The following is a 24,292-nucleotide window of genomic DNA, read 5'->3' on the forward strand; positions in this document are numbered from 1 at the left end:
TCCTATCAGTGCATACATGAAAATGGCCTAGACATTCAGATCTCAGTTGGTTCTCATCAGCAATTAATAAGGTTTCTAATAGGTACGGAAGCACAACATTCAATATTAATGCAGCGGGATGCTGAGAAGCTAGATGTATGACCTGGACAAGAGAATTAAAATCACTGGAGTAAACAAAGCAAGTGTTATCTGCCAAGGTGCTAAAGTTAATTTATGGCTCCTGAGTGAGAAGTGGATGTCGGCTACTCACTTTGCAATTAGATCTTAATGAAAACATTTTATTTTTTGATGTTCTGAACAATTGAACCTGACGTCTGGACAGCAGCATGTGGTACTTCAGTTCAAACATTAACCCAAACCAGAGACTGCAGTGTACTCCATGCAGCACCTGTAGTCCCTAATCCAAGGACTGCCAGCGGATCACAGTGCCAGATATTTTCTGTGGCACAAGGTGGAATTTCTGAAGTTCTAGTTGATTTGGCCCCACTAACAGCTTCGGTACTCAATACCACAAACCTAACAGCCACACTACCAGCAACTATGTACTTGGCCATTAACAGAGTGGCAACACATTTGGAGAAAAGAGGCATCACTCACTCACATTCCCCTTCTGATTCTCCTGTCTGGCTGGTGAGAGACAGACAGTTGTGGTTTACAGTTCATTACAGGCAACTGAATGCCAATACTATGCCTTTTAACTGCTGCTCTGCTAACTTTTGCAAAATTGGCAATTCAAATTCAGAGAGCATCCCACTTGTGGATGGCAAACCCTAGATGTAAAAAATAGTTTTTATAATTCCACACCAGGAACATAACAAGGCTCAAATTGCACTTACCTGGAAAGGAGTGCAATACACCTTTTAAAGAGACTCCTGCAGGGGTATAAGCATTCACCTGTGATTGCACGTTGCACTTGCTGAATTTTACAGACAGTCTCACTTTCTCTGGACATGAAATTATGTAATACTGTAATTGCAGGAGACCACCCTGAAAAGGTGGTGGAAGCAGCAACTGCAGTGTGGAAAGCACTTCATGAAGTCTAAGCTGAGATTCTACCTGAGCAATGTCAAGCCTAAACTGGCCCTGTCAGAACAAAAATATCTTTACTGTTCAACTCAACTGCATTTAAATAAGAGACAGAACAGAGATAGTCAGAGTGGGAAAAATTAATTTTGTCATTAGTCCAAGTTGACAGACAACTTGAGCCACTTAGGGATAACCTGTCTGGACTAACCCTGCCAAGACTTGTAATGTTTTCTCTTTCCGGGAATGATGCCAGCACACCCCCACTGAAGATGAAGTTAACTATCAAAGGACTACTTATCCTTCTTGCAGGAACAATCATTGCCAGCATGAACCAAATTTGGTTCACACATCAACAAGCTCAACCCTGAGGGTGGAGATCCTCAGTTATTTTATTTATGCTAATCAGTATGATAACTACAGTACATTCTGCATTTCACATGCTTCTCAGTTTTGGGTGCAATTTACTGTGGCAGCAATTATGAAGGAAGGAGATAAAAGCAATTTGTCCACTGAAATTCAAAAGGTAACCTGGGCTAATGCAACCAAATTAGAAAGGGAATTCCACTCTTGGTGGTAACTAGTTAATTTCCCTTATGGCCCCACCTATAGTAAATCCACAGTTTTTGTTTTAACAATACACAGTGCTTTGGTATATACTATATATGCAATCATTATGTCAGGATTAAATCACAATGGAGCTGTACTCTATCCCCTGGAACAGAGTACAGGCCCAATGGAATGGATGTGCCTGTATGATAACCCCTTGTGATTTTGTACTTGTAGACAACTTTATTGTAGATACAAGTAATCACTTTAATATTTGTGTCTGTAATTTTGTTAACATTATGGGATGCAATTTTATTTACTCAGCTCCTTTTATATCTTATCAATTGTTATGATTTAATTATACACTGATTTAAAACATACAGCCTATCCCTAGTAGAACGAATTTCACCTTGATACAGACAAAAGACTGATTATCATTCATAAAGATGTGGAAGAAATCCAACAGGTATTGCAACAAGTGAAGAAAAACAGGGAACACCATTGGTAAGACATTTTATTTGGATGGTCACCAACAGCAATGGGAATTCTTAACAAGTTATTATACCCTGTGATTGTTATTTTAATGTTAACCTCTCTGCTTTTCATTTTGGTAATAAAATTACACCTTAAGATGTGGGGGATTAAAATGAGATTATCCCCAAAATTTAGAGATTGCTTATAGAATGCATTTGCCCCTTTCTGTCTCTCCCTCTATTTTTCAATGGATCACCATGTCTATATTGGTGTTTGAACCATGGAGTGGTGTAGAATCCCAGAAAATAAGGGGCTAATGTGTATGTCTCAAACACTGATAGCCAGATAGCTGTGGAGCCAAGCAAGGATTGCTGGTAATAACAGACGAGGATTGTTGGTAATAATACACTGTGAGAAAGAACAGGATGTGGCTGGACAAGGGGGGCGTGTGGAGGTAGGACAGTACTTTTCTGGGATAAATGTCCTTGTTCCGGTTTTTGGAGATAAGCACAACACAATACACCACAAATGCAGAAATAAAGTCAAGAAGCAGGCATGGACTGTGGGAAGGGGGAAATCAAGACCACCAAAGGCCCCTGAAGTCCTCCAACCCACTTCCATAAAGGTCCAGAACAGAGTGCACATGAGAACTAACTTGCATAGAAAGCAAGAAACTTATTTCCAGGGTAGGGAAAACCTATATATAAAAAGGTACCCCTACAAGGACCAGATGGCACACCCAGGACCCTGGACACCCCAGCTGTATCAACACTGGGACCAGGATTGGTGATCTCTTTTTCTCTCCCCCTCTTTAATTAATCTCTCACTTTCTCTCTTACCTTTCACCCTATCCCTTTATCCAAAACCCACTTATATAGTAGGTCAGGGACTAGCATACCAATTCCTATGCTAAGTGTGTACTTGACTAATAAAATTCTGAGGTTTTGTGGGCTCTCTGACTTTTGTCCTTTCAACCTTTTTCCTTTCAACCATGACCATCTACAAATCTTGAGTGCTCCCTTCCCCTTAAGGATAGGACATCATACACACTTATATTTTGGTTGTTGCTAAGCAGTGCTTGCTCTAAATCAAGGACTTTTCAGTATACCGTTCTCTGCTAGTGAGCAGGTGCACAAGGAGGGGGGGAGGGGGGAAGCATAGCTAGGAGTTGGAGCTGATGCTGGAATAATTTCTGGAGTTTGTCCCTGGCCTGGGGGGATAATAAAAATACTCCTGTACCTCTGCACCTAAGACCTGACACAGGGCAGAGAAGGAACACGACAATGCCAATGACAAAAATGAAACATGCAGGGAGGTAATTTTTAGGCTACTGCTATAAATGACACAGCAGCATATCAAAACAAGCTGTATAACTAAAAGCAGCACTTCCTGAATTATTTTAATTTCAGAACCCATAGTAATGTAGGCATTTACAAAACAGCCCCTGGGCTACTGGGATGACATTTTAGAAACTTTTTTCCACCTAAAAAGAAGGAGCTTCTTGTGTATCTATGCTAGACCTAATGTTATATTAACATACTCTTTCTAAGCCCTACAGATATAGCCTTTCTTTTTGCTTCTTCATTACTCTTACTTTCTCATTTCAGGTTTTCCCCTATTTTAGGATGCGTCAGACAAAACAAAAAGGTCTTAACACATAGCACAACTTCCCTAGGATGAAACAGTCAATATTTTCCAAAAATAATGAATATGGATTTGATAAGCATGCTGAACACTCATACTGTCCACTCACTAAAATGATAGTTTAGATTTTAAAAGCTAAGCATACAGTATATAGTTGTTTTTTTCTTTTCTAATGTTCAAAGAAAGCTGTATAGAAAAGCATCTTCTGTATCCTTCAAAGTTTCAGAAAATTTTACACCGCAAGGAGTGGCATATATTTGGCATCCCAGCTAGAAAACCAACAACCTCACAATAGGATGCAGCAAAGCAAAATCCTTGGATCAGCTGCAGTGATCACAACTAGAGCTACCATCCCAAGGTCCCACAGTCTGGCAAACATCTGCAAGGAAGCAGCGTGGTCACAATACTTCAGAACGAGATCTAAGAACCAACAATCCAATTTCTCCAGAAAGAGCTCCCACTTTTCATGTGGGAAGATAATTGGGAAACTAAAATGCTGTGTTACACATGCTGCTTTCAGAAATCAAGCCAAAGTCTCCTAAGTTTCTAGCAAAGCTCCTCTGAAGCTGCTGCACTTTGACAGGTGCTTTTTCTTCAGAAAAGTCATACTGGTGCTGTGTGGGCAAGAGCATGTTTACTGCCGTTTTTGCGCTAAGAACAGAAACTGTCTGCATCAGTATATGGGAGCAACATGTGATGCAACACCATCATCTGCCAATTTGCCATTATATACCAGTGTCATGGTGTGACTGGGTTTGCCAATTTTAATATATTTAATTTTTTTTAGAGATAGGATTTAGGAGTAAAGACAATGCATGCTTAAAACTTTAAAAGGTACAAGAAGAAATTTATTAATAACACATAAAAAAGAATTCAGAATAAGATTCCTAGATTATTCCCTTCTTCCTTCATTCCAAATTTCTTACCAACAACATACAGAGAACACTTCAGTCAGTTATCCACTCAAATAACCATTTCAGTTCACTTAAGAGAGAAAAGTTCCTTTTTCTGCTTTAGACTTAGGGGGTGTCTTCACCTTCACAGTCTGCATCGCCGGGGACCTACAGAACAATGAATTTTCCTGCCATTCCCACAGTCCTTCCAGAGCCGTGTTATGGGTTACGATGCACACATGGAGTACTACTTTTAAAGGCAGGTTGCTGAAAAACAAAATCCTCTTCATCCTCTTCTCTATCAAATGTCTCTGTTCATATTCCAGTCCCAAAACAGAGAGCTCAATTTCCCCAAGGTAAAAAGTCTTCTACTCAAGCATCCAAACCTCCCCAAGTATATTTCACAGTTTAAAGGAATTTTAGTGAAGTCACAATCCCCTCATAGCACCACAAAAAAGGTTTTCAGCTACTTATCAGTTGCATCTTTTCAATCTCTTCCCATCAGGAACTTTATCTTCATTCCGCCGACTTCTGTGGACTCCATGCTTTATTTCTTCTCATTCAGGGGAGCTCAGAAGATTGAGAATCTTATCCAGGCATTAAGAAGTCAAAATTGTATCCAGATCATGAAAAAGCCACGCGGTCAGCTGGAGGCCTCTTCTGGCATGTGGAGAGCCGAGCCGGGGGCCACCAGGGCCGGGGCCATTGCCCGAACCATGTGGCCGTTGCCCGGGGCCGAGGTGCCGGGCCGGGCCCCTCTCCCCGCTGAGCCCGGAGCCGGGCCGGGGCCTGTGCCCCGGCCGGAGCCACCTCACCTCCTGGCAGCCGGAAACCGAAAGAAAGGAGTTAACTTGGTCTATTGTGATTTGTGAAAGGGGAATAACTTTTCATTGGTTTCCCGAGCTGTCCATCACCAAATCAGCTCTCTGATTGGTGCCAGCAGCTCACAGGGGAAGCTCCCAGAGACGGGAGAGTCCCTCCCACTCCCCAGCCTCATGGTGCTTGCCCTGAGGGGAATCCCTCCCCCCTCCCCCAGCACGTGAAACCAACACAACCAGTCAGTGTGTTGTGTATGATAGAGATATGGGCTCAGGAGGATTTCAGACAGCTGATCACTAGTGCCAGTATCAATGGCAGGTTTGGAGGCTGAAGGGCTCAGAAAAGCTTCAGACTACTTTCTAAGAATGGATTCCCTTCAGCATTTAACAGCATACCTATTGCTTCATTTTGAACATTAACAGATCAGCAGGCCTGCCTGCCACATTGTTTCTAGGCAAATCTTTGACAGTTATCCTGGAGTTCAGCATGAAGACATCAAAGAGTAAAATGACACTTTACCTACACAGATTAACGGACATTAAAAAGTATGCATGCTGGTCAAGAATACAAATTTTTAAGGATTTTGAGAAAAACCTAGCTTTACAAACCTCACTTCAGGACCCTTCTCACACTGCTATGCACTGGCCAGACTCAGAGGAAACAGTGCTCTCCTAGGATACCCTCCAGCCTAAACAGGATGAAAAAATATTTCTTGTAGTGTATGCACTTCAGACTGGGCAAGAGACCTTCCATTTTCTATTTGCTTTCAGCAAGGGATCATGTTTCAAAACAGTTTTTGATAGCTTTAGTAGTAGTTATAACAGCTCTCAGGTTTTGCCTGGAAAACAAACTTCTACCTCAGCTCTTTGGATGGGAAAAACATTGTCAGACCCCTTTGGCCTTCAACACTGGATGACTCATCTGTCCCCAAGACCACGTGAAACTGAAAACTTTTATACTGGGAAGAGAAAAAAGTCCTGAGATGCTAAGGTTATGCTATACTCAAAAGCATGTGATGGAGGAAAGCAGGAAGGGTCAAATGGTTACTGTAACAGAATAAAGCGGCAATATGGGGCAGAATTGTGTGGCAAATCAATATGATAAACCTCAGTCACCTTCTGAACTGCAGCGATTCTTGTAAGCATCCAGTCCCTATTTGCAAAATACAAACCAGGAGCTACACAAAGTAGACAAAGCCCCTGGAAGTGTTGTACCAGATTTGTTCTGTCCCACTTCTGAGCCAAATGCCAGCATTTCTAGGCACACAGAAAAATCCCGCATATCCAGTCATAGCAACAGCCTTCAACATAGACAAGCTATGCACTCCATTAGTTAAAAATGAACTGAAACCCTGAAACAAAGGTTCAGAATATTCTTTTAATGCAAGTATTAAATCTGTTTTAGAAAAAATTCTTAATTCTTTGCTGCTGAAGGAGAAGGAAACGTATTTCCAAAGCTTACTATGACAGCTAAATAATATAACATCCTACCCTGCAACAGCAGGGCTGGACCAGACCATCTCTATGGGTTCTGGTAACTCTGTGGCCATGCAAACATGCATGCACAAGCCAATTCCATCCCTCTACTATTATCATGGGGTTTCTAGAAAATACTTATGTGCATTTTTTTTTTGTCTGCCAACAACTTTTCCAGACTTCCTAATCTCACTTCCATGCCTACTTCTCTCAGCATGAATAAACAAAGTCAGCCTTGTCATGCCTGCTGTCTCTGCTTGACAAAACACACACACACACACACACCCATACACACACACACCCCAAGAAAGGCATGCAACAAGTCAACATCAGCTTTTATGGACTGTTTTCTTCTCTACCGCATAGGTTAAAAGTTGAAAAAGTAAACAAACCACCACCACCTAACTAAAAATATTTTCACAATTTTTCAACACTCCTACCATAAGAAAAGTAGTTTTCTTGCCACTGAGGGGTAATTTAAATTTGTAAACTGTCTTTCTGTTCACAAGACAATTATTTTGTTCTCAACTTTTTGCAAACAGTAGCTGCAACAATAAACTAAGGACTGATACATCAACTCTAAATTATGTACAGTTTAATATACTGGAAATCTCAGTAGTATCTTCAGTGCTAACATGAACCAGCCAATAACCTATCCTCACCTGCCGTCAAAAGGATCTGTACAAGTACTTTATTAAAATTATTTCCACTTCTCCAAAAATTTCATATCACTGTCTCACACAATCAGATGCCAAGAAGGAATTTGCTTACTCCAGGTGCCACAGGGAATCAACATCTTGAATCAGCTCATATCCAGCTTTTACTTTAATGCCAAGGTGAACTGTATTTCAACAGTTCCCAGGCTGCACATAACAACGCACCTTCAAGTGAAGAGTGAGGCAGACTGAATTAAGTGGGGAGGAACACACAAAGGAACCTTTCCCAGATGGGAAACATAGATAACCACATTCAAGTGTTCTGCAGAATGCAGCTGGGGCACAGCACACACAAGCAAGCCTGTAGCATCAAAGCAAAGCAACTACACACTCATAAGAAATAATCACCAAGTAGTCTTGGTGATGATCTAGCATCTCCCATGACTACCAGCCAGCTGGCCTTCCTTCAGAAGTGTCATTTCAGAAGATACCAAGAGCCCAGGACCACTCTACCTACCCAGTTATGCAGCCACAAATTCCCACAAACCTGTATACTTCCTTCTCTGCAAAGATTCCCTGGGGTCCCATATAGTGTAACCTTTATGTCAACTTCTTCAGAGCTCATTAACTGAGTATAATTGTGCCCATGAAGTGGAAAAATAAAATAAAATGAAAAACATATGCCCTGGCGTGGGGGGAAAAAATCCAACACCTTACAGATTGCTATTTTATGTAAAATTGCAATTTGACACAGATGTTTCTTTGCAGAACACCTGGATTTTTCACACAACGAGTATCCAATAGTATTTTTCCCTTAGAGCAATGGTTACAAAATCAGCCACAGAGAGCATCCCACAGCTTCATACCACTCACGCCATATAGGTGTATTTAACGCACATCCCGTGCGGATATTCAGCCCCTAGGGAGAACCTCTCAGACCGGACTGCACATAAGCATCGCTCTATTCTTCCCCCACATCTCATGTATATTGTAAAAATCAACTAAAACCCCACCAGCCCTTTACGCCTTCAGCGGCTCTGGCTGCCAGTCCTTATTTGGACGGGCTCCTCAATCTTACCGCCGCTCCCCACTCCTCCGGAGCACTCCCCTCCCTTACACTGGAGCCCACTGGCCGAGGCGGCGTGAAACACTCATCTCATGCACTAGCCAGGCTGGGGCGTTTAGAGACGTTACTGCGTTTGCAGAAGCGACGTTTCAACCGATGCAGGAGCAGAGCTCCCTTTGCCCTCCCCCTTCCCTTCCCTTCCCTTCCCTTCCCTTCCCTTCCCTTCCCTTCCCTTCCCTTCCCTTCCCTTCCCTTCCCTTCCCTTCCCTTCCCTTCCCTTCCCTTCCCTTCCCTTCCCTTCCCTTCCCTTCCCTTCCCTTCCCTTCCCTTCCCTTCCCTTCCCTTCCCTTCCTCCTTCACGGGAGGCTTCTGCCCTTGCTACCGACAACACCCAGGGAGATGACGGCAGTTACACAACAATCGCGGCGCACGGCCACAGGAGCACACACCCCCATGTCAAGGGGACAGCTCCCGGAAACAGCGCGACCTCCCTCGCCCCTCACCAGCGGCTGCATCTCGGCCCGAACGGCTGGCACCTGGAACCGGTCTATCTCCTCCATCATGATGGTGGAGACAAGGCGGAAAGAAAGAAGACCGAACGCGGGGAGACTCCTCAACCGTCGAAAGATTACGACAATGCCGCCGCCCACCACAGGTTCTGCCTTATCATCGTCGCACCCGAAGTGACTCAGCCGCACCGCTTCCGGGCCCGGCCGCGAACGCCCCGCCCTACATTTGCATATTCATGAAGGCGGGAGTTCTGGCAATAATTCCGGGGTCCAGAAGCTCGGTTCTCCGCGGCCTTCGCGTCACTGCCGCAGGGACGTACAATTTCCTCCCTCGGGAGGCGCGGGGACACTTCAGGGGAGGTGGAGAGGAAAGGAATAGCCAATGCCGACAGTGTTCTGCGCCCGGATTAGTTGCATGCCGCTTCCGGACCGTTGCCATGGTTGCCACTATCGACTTCTGTTGGCTGGAAAGATATGGGGCTATTGTGAGGAGCAGCTGGTGGCGGGGAGCCACTGCGGTAGCTGCCATGTCAGTCAAGGTGGGCGACAGGCACCGGTAGGTAAAGGGTCTGACATGAGCGGGCATCGTTGCAGGGTTGTGCCTCCCTCTTGTGTGATAGCGCCGTGGTAAACTCATCACCTGTGCTTGGTTTTTCGGGGGAATAGCGATTCACACGAGGGAGCATCACTATGCGGCCCTGCTGTCTCTGCTGCCCTCAGCTCCTGCTCTGAGCGCATGCCTCAGTGTCACTGGTATGACACCAGACCCACAATAACATTACCATTCCCACTATTACCACGTTACATTGACATGTGCAACCCAGCTCCTTTCCCTCTAGAGTGTCACATAGAGCTGTAATCCCCCAGGGCTGGATGGGACATGGGGGCTTGGCACAGTCCCTCCTTGGCACTGCTTGCTGTGTCGTTACATCATGTTGCATCACTCTGTTTCTGCACTGAGGTATGTCATCACTCTGCCACTGATACCCTGCATATTCCATGGCACTTCTATGTGTTGCCCCCATACTCAGGCAAACCAACATGTCCCAAAGCTGCAGCACCCCACACTGTCACAGTACTGTTTTGTCCCTATGAAACTACAAGAATCTCTGGCCATCACTATATTATGCCTTTTTGTCACTGTTACAGTGTATGACACTTCCAGGGCAGGTTTTAATGCACTTGAGATGCCCCTAGTTTGTCAGAGAATCTTTAAGGCTGCTAAATGGATAGGTTGAAATCCCTGTTTTTAAAAAAGCTTTTTGAAAAATACTTTCAATTATACTTACTTCTAACTTATATCACTTTCCTTTTGTTTTACTATTTGGTCTTCTCTTAGTTCAGACAATTAACTGAGGTTATCTGCTAACCTTTGTGGCCCTAACACTACTCTGGGAGTGTTGCGGCGACCTGGTTCTGGGTTAAGCCCGGTACGGCGGCCCAAACCCCAGGGCCACTTGGTCCATATGCTCCTGACACCAAATTGGTGGACAGCAAAATGGCGTTTATTGAAGGGTCACAGGGGTTTTTATAACTTGGGCTGTTAGTGTTATTTCCTTCAGCTCATGTCTGGCTGGGTGAAGCCAGGCACGGAGCAAAGGTCTCACTGCTAGGGGGGAAGGAGTACTGACTGACCGTACAGCTCGAATTCTTCCGCTCGCATATCCCTAACTCTCCACAGGGAGAAGTGGTGTGGGTGGATGTATGTCTGTGAGACCTCACTGTCTTCCTTGCGCTCTGCATGGGCATCTCTGTATGCATTCTCTCACAGAATGAAGGGCTCAGATTTATTCCTGGGTCTCAACTACTACTGGAGTATCAAAGTATTTGCTTTAAAAGCAGAGACTGACCTCGTAGATAAAACCTTTTTCGTAGCAGGTTTAGGTCAATCCCAATGTATTTGATCTTTGGGTTGGGAAAAAGAGCGTTAGCATAGGCAGCCCAGAAATGACAGAACAAAGCAGCCTACTTCCTCAGTCCGGAACATGTGCCAGAAATCCATAACTAACCAAGTGAGACAAGTGTGACATCCTACCCTTAAGGGACGAGACCACCCAAATTTTGTAAATTCCTGTGGTCAAAAGGAATGACAAAAGTCAGATGCTCTGCAAAAACTCACTAAGTTTTATTAGTAACTTACACACTTGGCATGGGAATTGGTATGTGAGTCCCTGACCTACTGTATAAGAACATGGCAGTGGGGTTTGGATAAAGGAGGAAAAAGAAAAGGAAGAGATAAAACAAAGATATTAATTAAAGAGGAAGACAGAGAAAGAGAGAAAAAGACACCACCAGTCCTAGTTCCAGCATCAGTCCAGCTGATGGGTGTTGGGGGCACTGCCCAGGCTTTTTATGTATAGGTTTCCCCACCCTGAAGATAGGTTTCTCAATTTCTACACAAATTGCATAGTCTTTTCTTTCAGACCTTTCTGGAAATGGGTCAGAGGGCTTCAGGGATATCATGAATGAGTGTTTTAGGGTTGCATTAGAAATCACCAGCAAAGCTATTCTCAAAAACAGGTTTAATATAAAAGTGAAAGCACGACAAAGTTCCTGAGCAAGGTCACTCTACTTCTTACTAGATGGTTAAAGCACACAGACAAACAACAAGCAGAAGTCCAAAATCAATCCAAATTGAATAAAACCTTAAACTATGTACATGGAGGTAGGGAGGGAGAAAAGGATAGGAAAGGGTAAGGATAAAAAGGAATATGGAAGACCCTCCTGTTGAGTCACAAGGTTCAGAGTAGACCCCTGTGCTAAACTGAGTCCTGGACTGGACTTGACCAACAATTTATGCCTAAAGGTCCAATAGCATTACTTAGCCTTAAACTTGAAAGAACTTAAACTTAACAATACTTATTTGATAACTTAAGTGTCCTGGTTTTAGCCAGTATAGGATTCGTTTTTGCAGTAGCTAGGAGGGGACATGGCTAGCGCCCGGGTGTTATTCTATACCACTCACATCATTGCTGGGGGTGAGGGGAAAAGGGACTCTCTTTCTTATGGGGAGAAGGGCTTCCTTCTGGTCAAGAAAACATGGCCTCTACTGTGAGCATTTTGCATGTAAATCACCCTCTCTTTTGTATACTTTTGTTATTACTATTGCTGCTTTTACTGTTTGTTTTCTTATCTCTTCGCTCGTTCCAGTAAATTGTTTTTATCTCAACCCGTGATCTTTGTCTTTTGTTTCTCCAACTGGATTGAGGGGGAATGGAAGCAGAGCATGGTTTTAGCGGGATTACTAAACTGGGGAATACCATTCCTAAAACTTGTCACTTAAATTAAACATCTTAGCAAAGGATTCATATAGACTTTACTATACTACATCAGTAACTCACAGGCCTAATTTACTCACAAATATGAAGTACTTAAGAATCTAGGAGAGCAGCATTCCTAGTTGTCCTGGTTGAAAAGACAGGTGTCTACCAAGGAAGGTGGGATCCCTCTTGGAATGGAAAAGATGACCCCCCTCCGTCCAAATTATTATAACTTTGAAATTATGGGACTTTCAGGCAAAGATATGGGAAAAGGAAGAGCAGTTCTTTACTAGAAAATATATATACATATGTATATAAAGACGAACAAACAACAGCAACAACAAAAAAAACAGAAAACGAAAAAACAGCCTTTTACCGCCAGAAAGTTTCCTCTTTGGTGTAGTTATGACCATAACCAGCAGGGGGCGCTGTTGGCTAGTGTTGGGGCAGAGAGGCTGCGGTGAGTCAGCTGCGGCTGCAGGGGTGCTCTGATGCAAGATCAGGACCTCCCTGGTAGTGATGGCTGCTCAGAGAGAGATAGAGAAAAGGGTTGACTCTCACAGGCACCCCCGTGAGTGGTGATCGGTCTTCCGCACCGCTAACGGCAGCCAATATATGCTGGGAAGGGAGGCAGGGCTCTATTGCAATGCCACACTACTGTACAGAAAGAGGTCCAATGGGATGTTGCTCCGGCTCCAGGCAGCCCTCCATGCAGTGGCTCCGGGTTTCACTGAAAATCAGGGAGAAAAAAAAAAAATCTCTAGCACTATATTTGAAGTGATAGAGAATCAGGCATTATTTCTTTTCTGGCCAGGATGGGCCAAGGAAAATATCCCACACGTTTCTGCAGAATTTTCCTCTAAAATTATATAGTCAAAACCCATAGAGATGCACTGTTTCAAACTTAATTGGTCTAGAGTTGAGCAACCCCCAGTATTCAGTTTCCCATTGGATCCACATCTTCTCACCTGCGATGTTAATTAGATCTTCATTCCTCGATTTTATCAGTCCTTTCCAAAACAGATGTCTTCAACTCTGCCAGAGGCAGCATCTGAGGATAGATGTTTGTAGATGGCCACTGATGCTTCGTTGATGTTCCGTTGATGGCATGTGTTGCAGAATAAGGACTTTACATTTTAAAATTGTAAAGTGGTATGTTTTATTTCCAGCTGGGATACATGGGAGATATTTCCGCCATGCATGTGTACCTGGTCAAGACAGGTTTCAGGTTTAAATACACATAGATCCCACAAACTCACACCTCCCTGCCCCTTCTCCGCCTCCTTGTGATTCATATTATAATGAGCCTTCTGCGGTGCCATGCCTCCTGGTGGTTGTGGGCAGGGGTCTTCAGATGAAGTAAGGACGTCTTCCTCAGGTGTCCACTGTTTGACCCCGTCTCTGGGCAGGCGCAGTGGGGGTTTGGCTAGTTCCCAGGTCAGCTTGTCCTGGCCAAAACCAGGAGCCTGGTCCTTGCTGATTTCTCAATCCACAGGTTCTGCTTTATTGATACTTCACAATACCCAAGTTCTGCTTTACTGAGTTTTCGTAATATACTACTTATCTCTATGGCCTTTACCTAGCAACTAAATTCTTTATGTGTTTTCTTACAAGTTTTTTCTACCTAACAAGTTGCATTCCTATATATTCTATTACAAGTCGTTTCTCTACTTTTACAAAATTGCCAAATAAGATATGTATTTCTGTCTTCCCCTCCACCTACCTAAGCACCTTATATGTTTCTAAAATTCTGAATTATCATATGCCTGTGCGTTTCCCATATCAAGATGAGAGAAAAAATTCCCCGAGAAAAAGAAAAACAAAGGGAAAAAATCCCGCCTAATCCCCAACACTGGCACGTTTGCTATAGCATATTCACACATAGACATAACAAGTCTGTACAAGGTACCTGTGAAAAATTCCCCTTAAGTTTAGAGCAATACTCACTTTGGATGCCTTTGCATCTTCTCAGCAGGAAAAGGGTTGAGCCGCGAGGAGTGGGGGTATCAGCCCAGGATCCGTCAGTGTTATTCAGCAATCCTCTGAGTATAGCAAATGTTATAGATGACAATATTGGCTTTTGCATTCATAGATTGGCTTTTTGCATCACAAGTATTTTGATATGGTACAATTTATAGTTACTTGTTGTAATCCGATACCAGAGGTATGAGGAAGGTCTTACCTCTTCCCTTCTGTCCCTATCCTATTGGCAGAGAGCCAAATATCCCCTCCCTGACCCTTTCCTAGAAAAAGGCAAGACCTGAGATCCTCTCTCTCTTTTGCCCTGGGACCACCATGAAATAAAGAAAGGCAAGGAGCCTCTTTTGAACCTTGTGTTTATCTCCATGCTAAGCCCAGCTCCTTCTTACGGATACATAGGAAGAAGTTACAGTTTATAGCAGTTACTTTTAACTGCTTTTGTATAGTATAATCTGTCATTTTATGTATACACTAGTTTATACGAATAGCAGTGTGATAAATGCATTCCATTGTAGGCTTTAGCAAAATGTTAAAATAGAGACTAAAATACCTCTATGTAACTATGAGAAACGATGCCCTCTTTTAAAAATGTCAAAGGTTTCTTAAAAACCTTAACAAAATACAACACAGGACTGAATAAGGAAAACTTACAGCGCTGTGAGCATAGGACTAAACTGCCATGTTGTTGGGGGTTGGTGTTTTCATTTCCTCTCTGCCTGTGGAATTTCTTCCCATTGACATGCTAAGGGCCATTGATGGCTGGGTCCTTGAGACCTTGAGATGGGGGAGGGAGAGCCTCCCTGTTTTTTTGGGAGTTTCTCTTGGACAGCGGATGGAAGGAGGGGATTAGAAGATTAGAAGCAGATAAAGGAGCCTGGAAGGCAGTTTGCTCGCTCGTTCACTCTTCGAATAGGAGGAGAGATGCTGCTGCTTCTACCCCCCACCCCCCCCCCCCCCCCCCCCCCCCCCCCCCAACGCCGGGAGCTGCCTCTTCTGTTGTTGGACCCTGCACTGCTGCCCTGCTTGGATGCCTTCTCTCTTCAGCTTGCTATGTCCAAGCATCCTGTTGGAGCACCGAGACCGACGCTGTGAGCAAAGTCTTTCCTCCATCCCTTTCTCATCTGAGACAACACCGCCATCACCCTCATCATCCCCTGCAGATGCGTGGGACCTGCCCCTGTCCACCATTGGTAGCTGCAGCACAGGGAGGGGTGCCTGCAGCGGAGAAGAACTGGAACTGGGTTGCTGTTCTGTTTGTTGTTAATTTCATAGTTGTTGTTTTGTTTGTCTTGTTAGATATACTAGTAAAGAACTCTTATTACTATCCCCATATCTTTGCCTGAGAGCCCCTTAATTTCAAAATTATACTAATTCAGAGGGAGGGATTTACTTTCTCCATTTTGAGGGAAGACTGCTCTTCCCTAGCACACACCTGTCTTTTTCAAACCAGTACACATGCGCTCATCTACAAAATGGATGCTCTTCTTTTTATACCCTTGGCCCCTTCTAAAGTCTTGTCAGTCAACTCCTTCTTTGCCATCTATTGGTGGAGGCTTCTTTTTTTGCAACTTGATTGGAGGTCAGGTGTTGTCATGCCACACCTCCTAGTAACAAGCCTTCCCTCCTCCCAATATGCCCTATGAAAGTGGCACAGGTTAATCACACAGGGGGAGAGGGGGATATGGGGGAGAACAGAGGACATGCAAATAGCGAATCACAATAATATAACTATACAACAATAAAACTTTCTTTAACATACACATGATATTCATCTCTTAATTACAAGAGCTAACCATCAAATTACCCATCTATAACAGTAACCAACTTAGAGTATGGTGTAAAGCAATTATTTTTCTTACATCTGAGAACTGGCCTCTCCAAGTGATAAAAGTGTCCGAAACCAGAGCATAATCATCCAGGAACGATTGATCCACTCCTCACTATCAGGAAGTGTGAAACAGCAGGATGGAAACACAGTAAAAATAAAATATATTGAACTAATCTACAGAATGTCCTGCAGACAAGTCAGAGGTTAAAAACAAACGAAAGAGTTCCTGGAACATCAAAAAAACTCAAAGGAATGTTTGAATAATGTATAAACTAATGAATATGCATGTACCACCAGCAATGTAACAGTATATAGAGAACTATGTTTTACACTGACAGTGTGTTCTTTGGCTAATCGCCAAAAACACCCCAGCACTGGATATTTTTGTCCCTTGTTTTACCCCTTATTAAACTTTTAAAATTCTAAATCTTGAACTTTGTTTTTCACAGCAAACTTGAGAGTTCGCTGGCCTTGAGAGGCCCCACTCAGAGGGAGGTTGCTGGTCACAAGAGAGCTCAAAGGGTCTCATTTTGTACTGCTATTTATGGGCTTACAAGACAGTTGGCTTTAGTGGGTAATTTTCCATCTAAGAGGAAAGATGTGTGTTAATGCCTTTACAAATAATTTGACGGCTGAAGGTATGGGTGTTAACATCTTTGAAATGGGTCTTAATGGTTCTACTGACTTCAGGTAGCAGGTTTGTTGCAGAGCCAAGACAGCTTGGCCCCTGAAACTGACAATGGTCTGCACAAGACAGAGTTTCTGAACTTTGGGGTTGTGACAGGTTCAAGGGGGAAAATGGGGTAGGCAGTTCAGGAAGACTGTACCTTCCTAGTACCTAAGCCAATGGGGAAAGGAAGAGGAACACATGCAGCTGGGAGTTAGGATAAAAGGAGACTGCACCCTCAGAAACCTTGAGAGAGAACACTCCACAGGTGTGTGCCCCAGTAGACTCCACTAATCAAATAAAGTTGAAGGACTCCTCTGTCTCCTTTTTGGACATAAACGTCTGGCATAACTGGATTTTCCTGACACATCTTTGTCCCATTTTAGGTTGGTAACGTTCTTTGAAAGCTTAATTACAAAAGATATTATTACACTTGGATTGTTAGTCAGGCAAGAAAAATAGGTTTCCAAGGCTGTTCATTAAAAAAAAAGGAGCTCATTAGACAGCCAAAGTGCCTGGGAAGAGACAGTGTTTCTTATAAGCTCAAGAGTAGCTTAGTCCAGATGCTGTTCATCAAGGCTGAGGCTTAAGGAGCATTTCTCACATCATAGTGCAGCCTTAGGAGGAGAGAGATGCACCGCCACAGGGGGACTTGTCCCCCCCTCCTACAGTCCATAGCCACTTCTTGACTTTATTCCCGCGTTTGTGGGGTATTGTGTTGTGCTTATCTCCAAAAACTAGAACAAGGACATTTGTCCCAGAAAAGTGCTGCCCTAACTTCACATGGCCCCCTTTTCCAACCACATTCTGATTTTTCTCACAGTGTGTTATTTCCAACTATCCTTGGCTGTTATTACCAGTGATGCCTAGAAAGGCTGAACTGGAACAAAGACTAAACAGAGCAAAAGGAATAAAATAGGTATTTGTTGAAAGGATACACTTTGGGCAGTGCAAGAGCCCGGCTGGGGCTACACCTATGTCCAATCCAAGATGGATCCCGGTCACAAGTTTTTATACTTTTATAAATTTTGGTTCATCTACATATTGGGGTCAACTGTTCAACCACAACCCCAGGTTATGAAGTCTCAACACCCTGGCTTGCCCCCTTCCATTCGCTGTTGTTTATGCTTTTTGGGTACTGGCATCCTTGATTCTCTAGCTAGTAAGGGATTGTTTTGTCTAACTACCCAGTGAAGAGAACTTAATAATATCTAACATGGAGTTTCAGAGTTACACACTAAACTGCAGAGTATCTGAAAAATATAAAAGCTAAAACCCAAGGCATCACTAGCAATCCTTGCATGGGTCCACAGCTATCTGGTTATTGGTGTTTGAGACATGCACATTAGCCCCTGTCTTCTGGGATTCTACAGTATGAAAAGCAGTAGGCAAAAAAGAGAGACCATCTGGATGGTTCAGAGCTGTGAGGTGTTAGCTGTGATCCCTGGACAATACCAGTGGTCTCTCGGGGGGGTCCAGATGTCACCAAAACTGTTGGGAAAGCAAAAACCCTTCAACAACATTTTTAAAATTACAGAGTCAAGGCATTACTTTATTATCTGACCAGGATGTGCCACAGAAATCATCTCATCCACACATAGCCCGCATGTGCAGAGAAAATAATTTCATGACACACAGCTTTTACTAGATTTTTCAGACATTTTATACAGTCAAAACTCATAGAAACAAATTGGGTCAGTGTTCATTGGTCCCAAGTTGTGTAGTCCTTAGTATTTGGTCTCCTACTGGATCCAGATTTCTTTGCTTCTGATATTAATTAAATCTTCATTCCTTGATTTTCTTATCAGTCTTTTCCAGAGGACGTCTCCAACTCTGCCAGAGGCAGAGTCTGGCATAGATGTGCGTAGATGGCCACTGATGTTCTGTTGATGGTCTTTCACCTTTCTGGGTATCTTTGGGCTACTCCCAGTCTGTTAGTATGTTAAGTTCAGAAGGCCCTAGCTAAAGAAACAATGCCCTGGATAAAAGCTTCAGTTGTCTTCCTCCAGGGCAAAGGTGAACAAACCTGGCTAAAGTTATAAAAAAAATTAAATTGATATATTTCCCAACAGTCAGCAGATCTTTCCACATTGAGGGAACAGCAAGCCTTGCTGCTCATCTGATTCCCATCAAGTTACCCAAGGGTCATTCATTCAGACTCTGGTTTATCTGCACTGGGTCTGTATAGACTCACTAAAAACATATTTGACTTTTGAAGCCTGAGCTAATAAATCCTGCTAAATGTGAGCTGATCGCAGAGCGAGATCAGATCTCCCTGCTCCTGCAACCAAGAGGTTGGAACCTGAAACCACAAGTACTGAAATGGTTCTGAGAGGAATGTTACATTTGTCTTTATAAACAAGCTGTAGATCTGCTGGCAGATAAGGCTAGCACTGAGAGATAAAAAAAACAATTGGAGGGATTACACTGATGAATGGGAAAAGAGATTTGCCTTTGCAAACAAACTGTAGGTTCTCTGATAAATTAAATTGGATATTGGAAGATGAAAGAAGGAATGGGAAAACTATGAATTCTATAAGAATTAAAAATTAAAAGGAAGGGTTATAGATGAGAGGGGAATCTCAGGTATTAGGTGTTCCAGGAAGTCCGTGCCTCTCAAGTACCTCAGCCAATGAGGAAAGAGAGAGGGAAATGCGGCCAGGAAAATAGGATAAAAAGGAGGCTGTCTCCTCCAAAAATTTGAGCGATCTCAGAGGAATGCCCCATGGCCTCTCCCTTATTCGAATAAAGCAAAAAGGACTCCTCTGTCTCCTTTTTGGACATAAACTGGTGTTTGTGGATTAATTTTCCTGACAATTCTGGGGGCTCCTCCGGGATGTTTCCACCATCTGCAGTAGCAGACAGCAGGTGGAGCTGAAGGTGCGCCTCACCCAGTTTCGGTGATCAGCCCCCCTTGATGTCAGCTGGCACTGGGCAATTGATTGGGTTCCCGAGACTGTCCAAGAGACAGATGAGTGGCGGAGCAGGGGGGGTCTGTGAAGAGTCCGCAGGGAAGGACCAGCGAAAATCCCACCGGTGAGTAAAATGGGATCTTTGGGCAGCAAACCTGGGAGGGCACCTATGGAGGGTTGCACAGGTGAAAAAGGACACCCATGGAGGGTTGGAAGGGTGAAGCCAGGAAAGGGCCCCCACAAAAGGGATCCCATAAATACCCCCGGAGAGTCCCTTGGGGAGAATGCTGAGGTCTTGGGACAGATTGCATATTTGCCCAGTGGTAACTATGGAAATGATGGTAAAATATTGTTATTTTGTGTGGTAAGAATATAAGTTGGCAAGGAGCCTTATATGGCCATGTTATGGATCAGATAAAATTCATTTGCGTCTAAAACCTCTCTCGAGAAATTGCCAAACCCAGAGATGCCCCGCCCAAAGCCTACTTGGCCAAAGCCTCCCCGGGCAAAATATTTATCACCCAATGATTATGTGCCGCCCATCTATCCTTCTCCAAAAGACTTTGTTCAACCAGTGTACTCCTTGCCAGTAGACTTGGACTGACCAAGCACCAGCAGAGAAGGGTTCCCCCCCCCCACCACCACCACCATTTGCCTAGCATGACACTGCAGCATTTATTCCCCGGGAGGCAGAGACAGTGACTCACTGACGTGACCACAACCACCACCACCCCCCCCTCCCCCACTGCCAGTGGGGACAGTGCAAATGCCAGCTATTCCTATCGGTGTTGTGGTGCAAATGTTAGCGGCCATGACAGAGCAAACCACGACTCTGCATGCTGCGCTGATGCCTTACATGACCACCTATGTGAGTTGCTGGCGACTCGGCCACAAGGGTGGGTCCCTTGCTGCCTGCTGGCCCGCCCCTGGGGACAAGACAACAGGTGCCACTGGTGTCACAATGTGACTGGAGTTTGCCAATTTTAATATATTTAATTTCTTTTAGAGATAGGATTTAGGAGTAGAGATAAGGCAGGCTTAAAACTCAAAAAGGTACAAGAAGAAATTTATTAATAACACAAAAAGAAATCAGAATAAGATTCCTAGATTATTCCCTCCTCCCCTTTCCTTCATTCCACATTCCTTAAAAACAACATTCAGAGAACACTTCAGTCAGTTATCTACTTAAATAATCATTTCAGTTCACTCTAGAGAGAAAAGTCCCATTTTTGATTTAGGCTTAGGGGGTGTCTTCACCTTCACAGTCTGCATCCACCCAGGACCTACAGAAGCATGGATTTTCCTCCCATTCCCACAGTCCTTCCAGAGCCGTGTTATGGGTTACGATGCACACATGGGGTACTACTTTTAAAGGCAGGTTGCCGAAAAACAAAATTCTCTTAATCCTCTTCTCTATCAAATGTCTCTGTTCATATTCCAGTCCCAAAACAGAGAGCTCAATTTCCCCAAGGCAAAAAGTCTTCTACTCAAGCATCCAAACCTCCCCAAGAATATATCACAGTTTAAAGGAATTTTAGTGTAGTCACCGTCCCCTTAGCCCACAAAAAAGGTTTTCAGCTACTTATCAGTTGCATCTTTTCAATATCTTCCCACCAGGAACTTTATCTTCATTCCACTGACCTCTGTAGTCTCCATGCTTTATTTCTTCTCATTCAGGGGAGCTCAGGAGATTGAGAATCTTATCCAGGCATTAAAAAGTGTTAAAATTGTATCCAGATCGTGAAGAAACCACATGGGCAGCTGGAGGCCTCTTCTGGCACGTGGAGAGCTGAGCCGAGCTAAGCCGGGGGCCAGCAGGGCCGGAGCCGCGCTGAGGCCTCCTGGAGCCATGCAGTCGGGGGAGCTGGGGGCCGGGACCATGCGGCCAGGGGCCATGGGGCTGTGCCATGGCCCCACCGAGTCAAGCCAGGGCCAGGGCTGGGCCAGGGGCTCCCCACAGAGTCAGTGCCAGTCCAGGGTGCCAGACCGAGCCCCCTGTGAAGCCCGGAGCTGGGCAGGGGGCCGGTGCCCAAGCCGGAGGCCACCCACCCTCCCCGGCGGCTGGAAGCCGAAAGAGAATTTGTTAAATTGATCCACTGTGATTTGTGAAAGCAAAATAACTTTTCATTGGTTTCCCGAGTTGTCCATCAACAAATCAGCTCTCTGATTGGTTCCAGCAGCTCACAGGGGAAGCCCCCAGATACTGGACAGCCCCCTCCGTTCCCCGGCCTTGTGGAGCTTTCCCTGAGGGGAATCCACCCCTCCCCCATAGCACGTGAAACCAACACAGCGGGCCGCATAGGTGGAGACAGTGTTGCCTTCTGCGCAGTCTCCACTGTCAAGTCTCACATACCGGAAGTTCTGGGTTTTCCCCCTCAGGCCCTTCTGGGACCCCTCTAGGCCCCCCCTCATTTCCAGGGCCATGTCCTGCCTCGCTGACAACGGACGGTGCTACCGCTCCCACGTCTGCTACTGAGCCTTCTTCATCAATGCCTTGTGGCTGCTGTGACATCTCCCGCCACGCAGGGGTCATCGCCTCCATCGCACCGATTCCGTGCCGCGGACCTTGACGAACTGCCCCTGTCCCCCCCCGCCAAAAGCATGGTCTTGCTTCGACAAGTAGGTGCGGTAGTGATCCCACATCTTCACCCCTGAGAAGGCTGTGGATGCTTCCCCTGTGTTCAGTGACTGTGAGACCAAGAAATCCCCACAGTTTTTGGGAGTCAGTCAAAATGCGAGCACTGCATCAGGGCAACTGGGACCTTTTAGAGAGGGTGGACATGCTGAAGGCAGTTGTTCTCTGGACAGAGGAGGGTGTCCAGGTTGACCCTGTGAGCTCTGTCCAGTCCCTGGGGACAACCCATCACAGGACCGTGATGAGGATGCCCAGGGGACGGGAGGGGCTCAAGCTTTTCCTGTCTTTAAGGGTGTTCCTAATACGGGACAGCAGGACAGGCATGACCGAATTGCTTGGCCTGTTGTTCAAGATTTGCAAGATGAGGTAGCACGATTTGGGCTTGGTTCCACACAAGTTATGCAAATTCTTAGAGTGCTGAATACAGACCTGCTAGCACCTTATGGTATCAGACATATAGCCCAGGCGCTATTTCAGCCTGTTCAGTTCAGAGTGTTTGAAGACACTTGGAGGCAAATGGCTGACAGGGCCTCCGCAGAAAATATGGGATGGCCCCAGGAGGACCCCAGGTGTGCTGTGGGCCTGGAACTTTTGCTGGGTCAGTTTTGCTTTGCCAGCCTTGACCTTCAGGCCACCTGGTATCCTCTGATTCTTGAGCAATGCCAAAGAGTAGGCTTTGCAGCAATTTTAAAACAATAGAGGCTGCAGCTCCTAAGTCAAGGTATGTGAAAATTACTCAGGGTCCCAGAGAGCCATTCTTACAACTTTTTGAATAGGTAGCAGCAGCCTTGGAAAAGCAGGTTGAAGATGATGTTCTAAGGCAACTGTTATGTAAGCAGCTGGCCAGAGATAATGCTAATGCTGATTGTGCAAAAATTATACAGGCTTTGCCAGGACACCCCTCATTGACTGACATGGTGCAGGCGTGTGCTAAGGTAGGGACTGTGGACCATGAGATCTCTGCTTTAGTATCTGCCATGTGGCACCATCAGAAGATGTCGGGGGGTGGATATCAGAAACAGGGGAAGACTAAAGGCAAGAAGCCACAACAGCAAAGGCTGACATGCCTACCTTTTTGTGTGCAAAATGCAAAAAGCCAGGTCACTATGAAAATCAATGCAAATCAAAGACACCTGTTGCTCGCCAGGGAAATGAACAAATGAGCGCCAAGGGGTACAGCGGGCAGATACAAGCAGTGCCTGAGAATCCAGCACTGGCACATATTTCCTCAACCAGCATGCAGCCAGCACCCGTGACTCAGCCAGGGTGGATGCACACACCACAGCTGCAGTCGTCTTACACTCTGTCGATGTACATAAGGTTCATTTGGAAGCTTCTGGCCCTTTAGGCCAGGGCCTGAGTGCACTGCTCATAGGGCGATCTAGTGCCACTCTCCAGGGAATCTTTGTTCACCTAGGAGTGATCGATGCGGACTTCACAGAACAAATTTATGCTATGGTTTCTACACCTTGTATCCCTGTCACTATCCCAGCAGGAACTTTTATTGCCCAACTTGTGCCTTTTCATTCACCTGTTCTCAGGGCTGATCAACGAGATCTCAAAGACGGCAGGTTCGGATCTACAGGACTGCCACAAGTCTTTTGGACAATGAATATCTCTGATCAGCGTCCACAGATGTTGTGCACTTTGACGGTCTCAGGTGCCAACCCCTCTCAAATTCAACTCAGAGGTTTGATTGATACTGGGGTGGATGTAACGATGATTTCTCTTTCTGCTTGGCCTCTCACATGGCCCATGGCCCGTCTTGGCCAGGCCATTGAAGGTTTGGGGGTTACAGCACAGACCTTTGTGAGTCAGAGGCCTGTGCTGATCAAAAATGTGGAAGGGCACATGGTTACAGTCTGACCCTACATTAATGCAGCCCCTATCAACCTCTGGGGA

At 44.9% G+C, this 24,292-nt stretch overlaps 1 protein-coding gene and 1 long non-coding RNA gene across 3 annotated transcripts in view; both read right to left on the bottom strand.

Annotated features, from left to right (window-relative positions):
* LOC306814064 (protein FAM219A-like) overlaps window positions 1-9,324 on the bottom strand; it is a 230,536-nt gene extending 221,212 nt beyond the window's left edge. For both annotated transcript variants that reach the window (XM_079329775.1, XM_079329774.1), the window contains exon 1: window positions 9,103-9,324. In XM_079329775.1, coding sequence (XP_079185901.1) covers window positions 9,103-9,162 — 60 coding nt within the window. In that variant the 5' untranslated portion in view covers window positions 9,163-9,324. The remainder of the gene's footprint in view (window positions 1-9,102) is intronic.
* LOC306814068 overlaps window positions 1-24,292 on the bottom strand; it is a 1,017,233-nt gene that overhangs the window by 882,547 nt on the left and 110,394 nt on the right. The window lies entirely within an intron of this gene.

The sequence above is a fragment of the Erithacus rubecula genome (genome assembly GCF_903797595.1).
Source record: "Erithacus rubecula genome assembly, chromosome: W".
Taxonomy (NCBI): Eukaryota; Metazoa; Chordata; class Aves; order Passeriformes; family Muscicapidae; genus Erithacus; species Erithacus rubecula.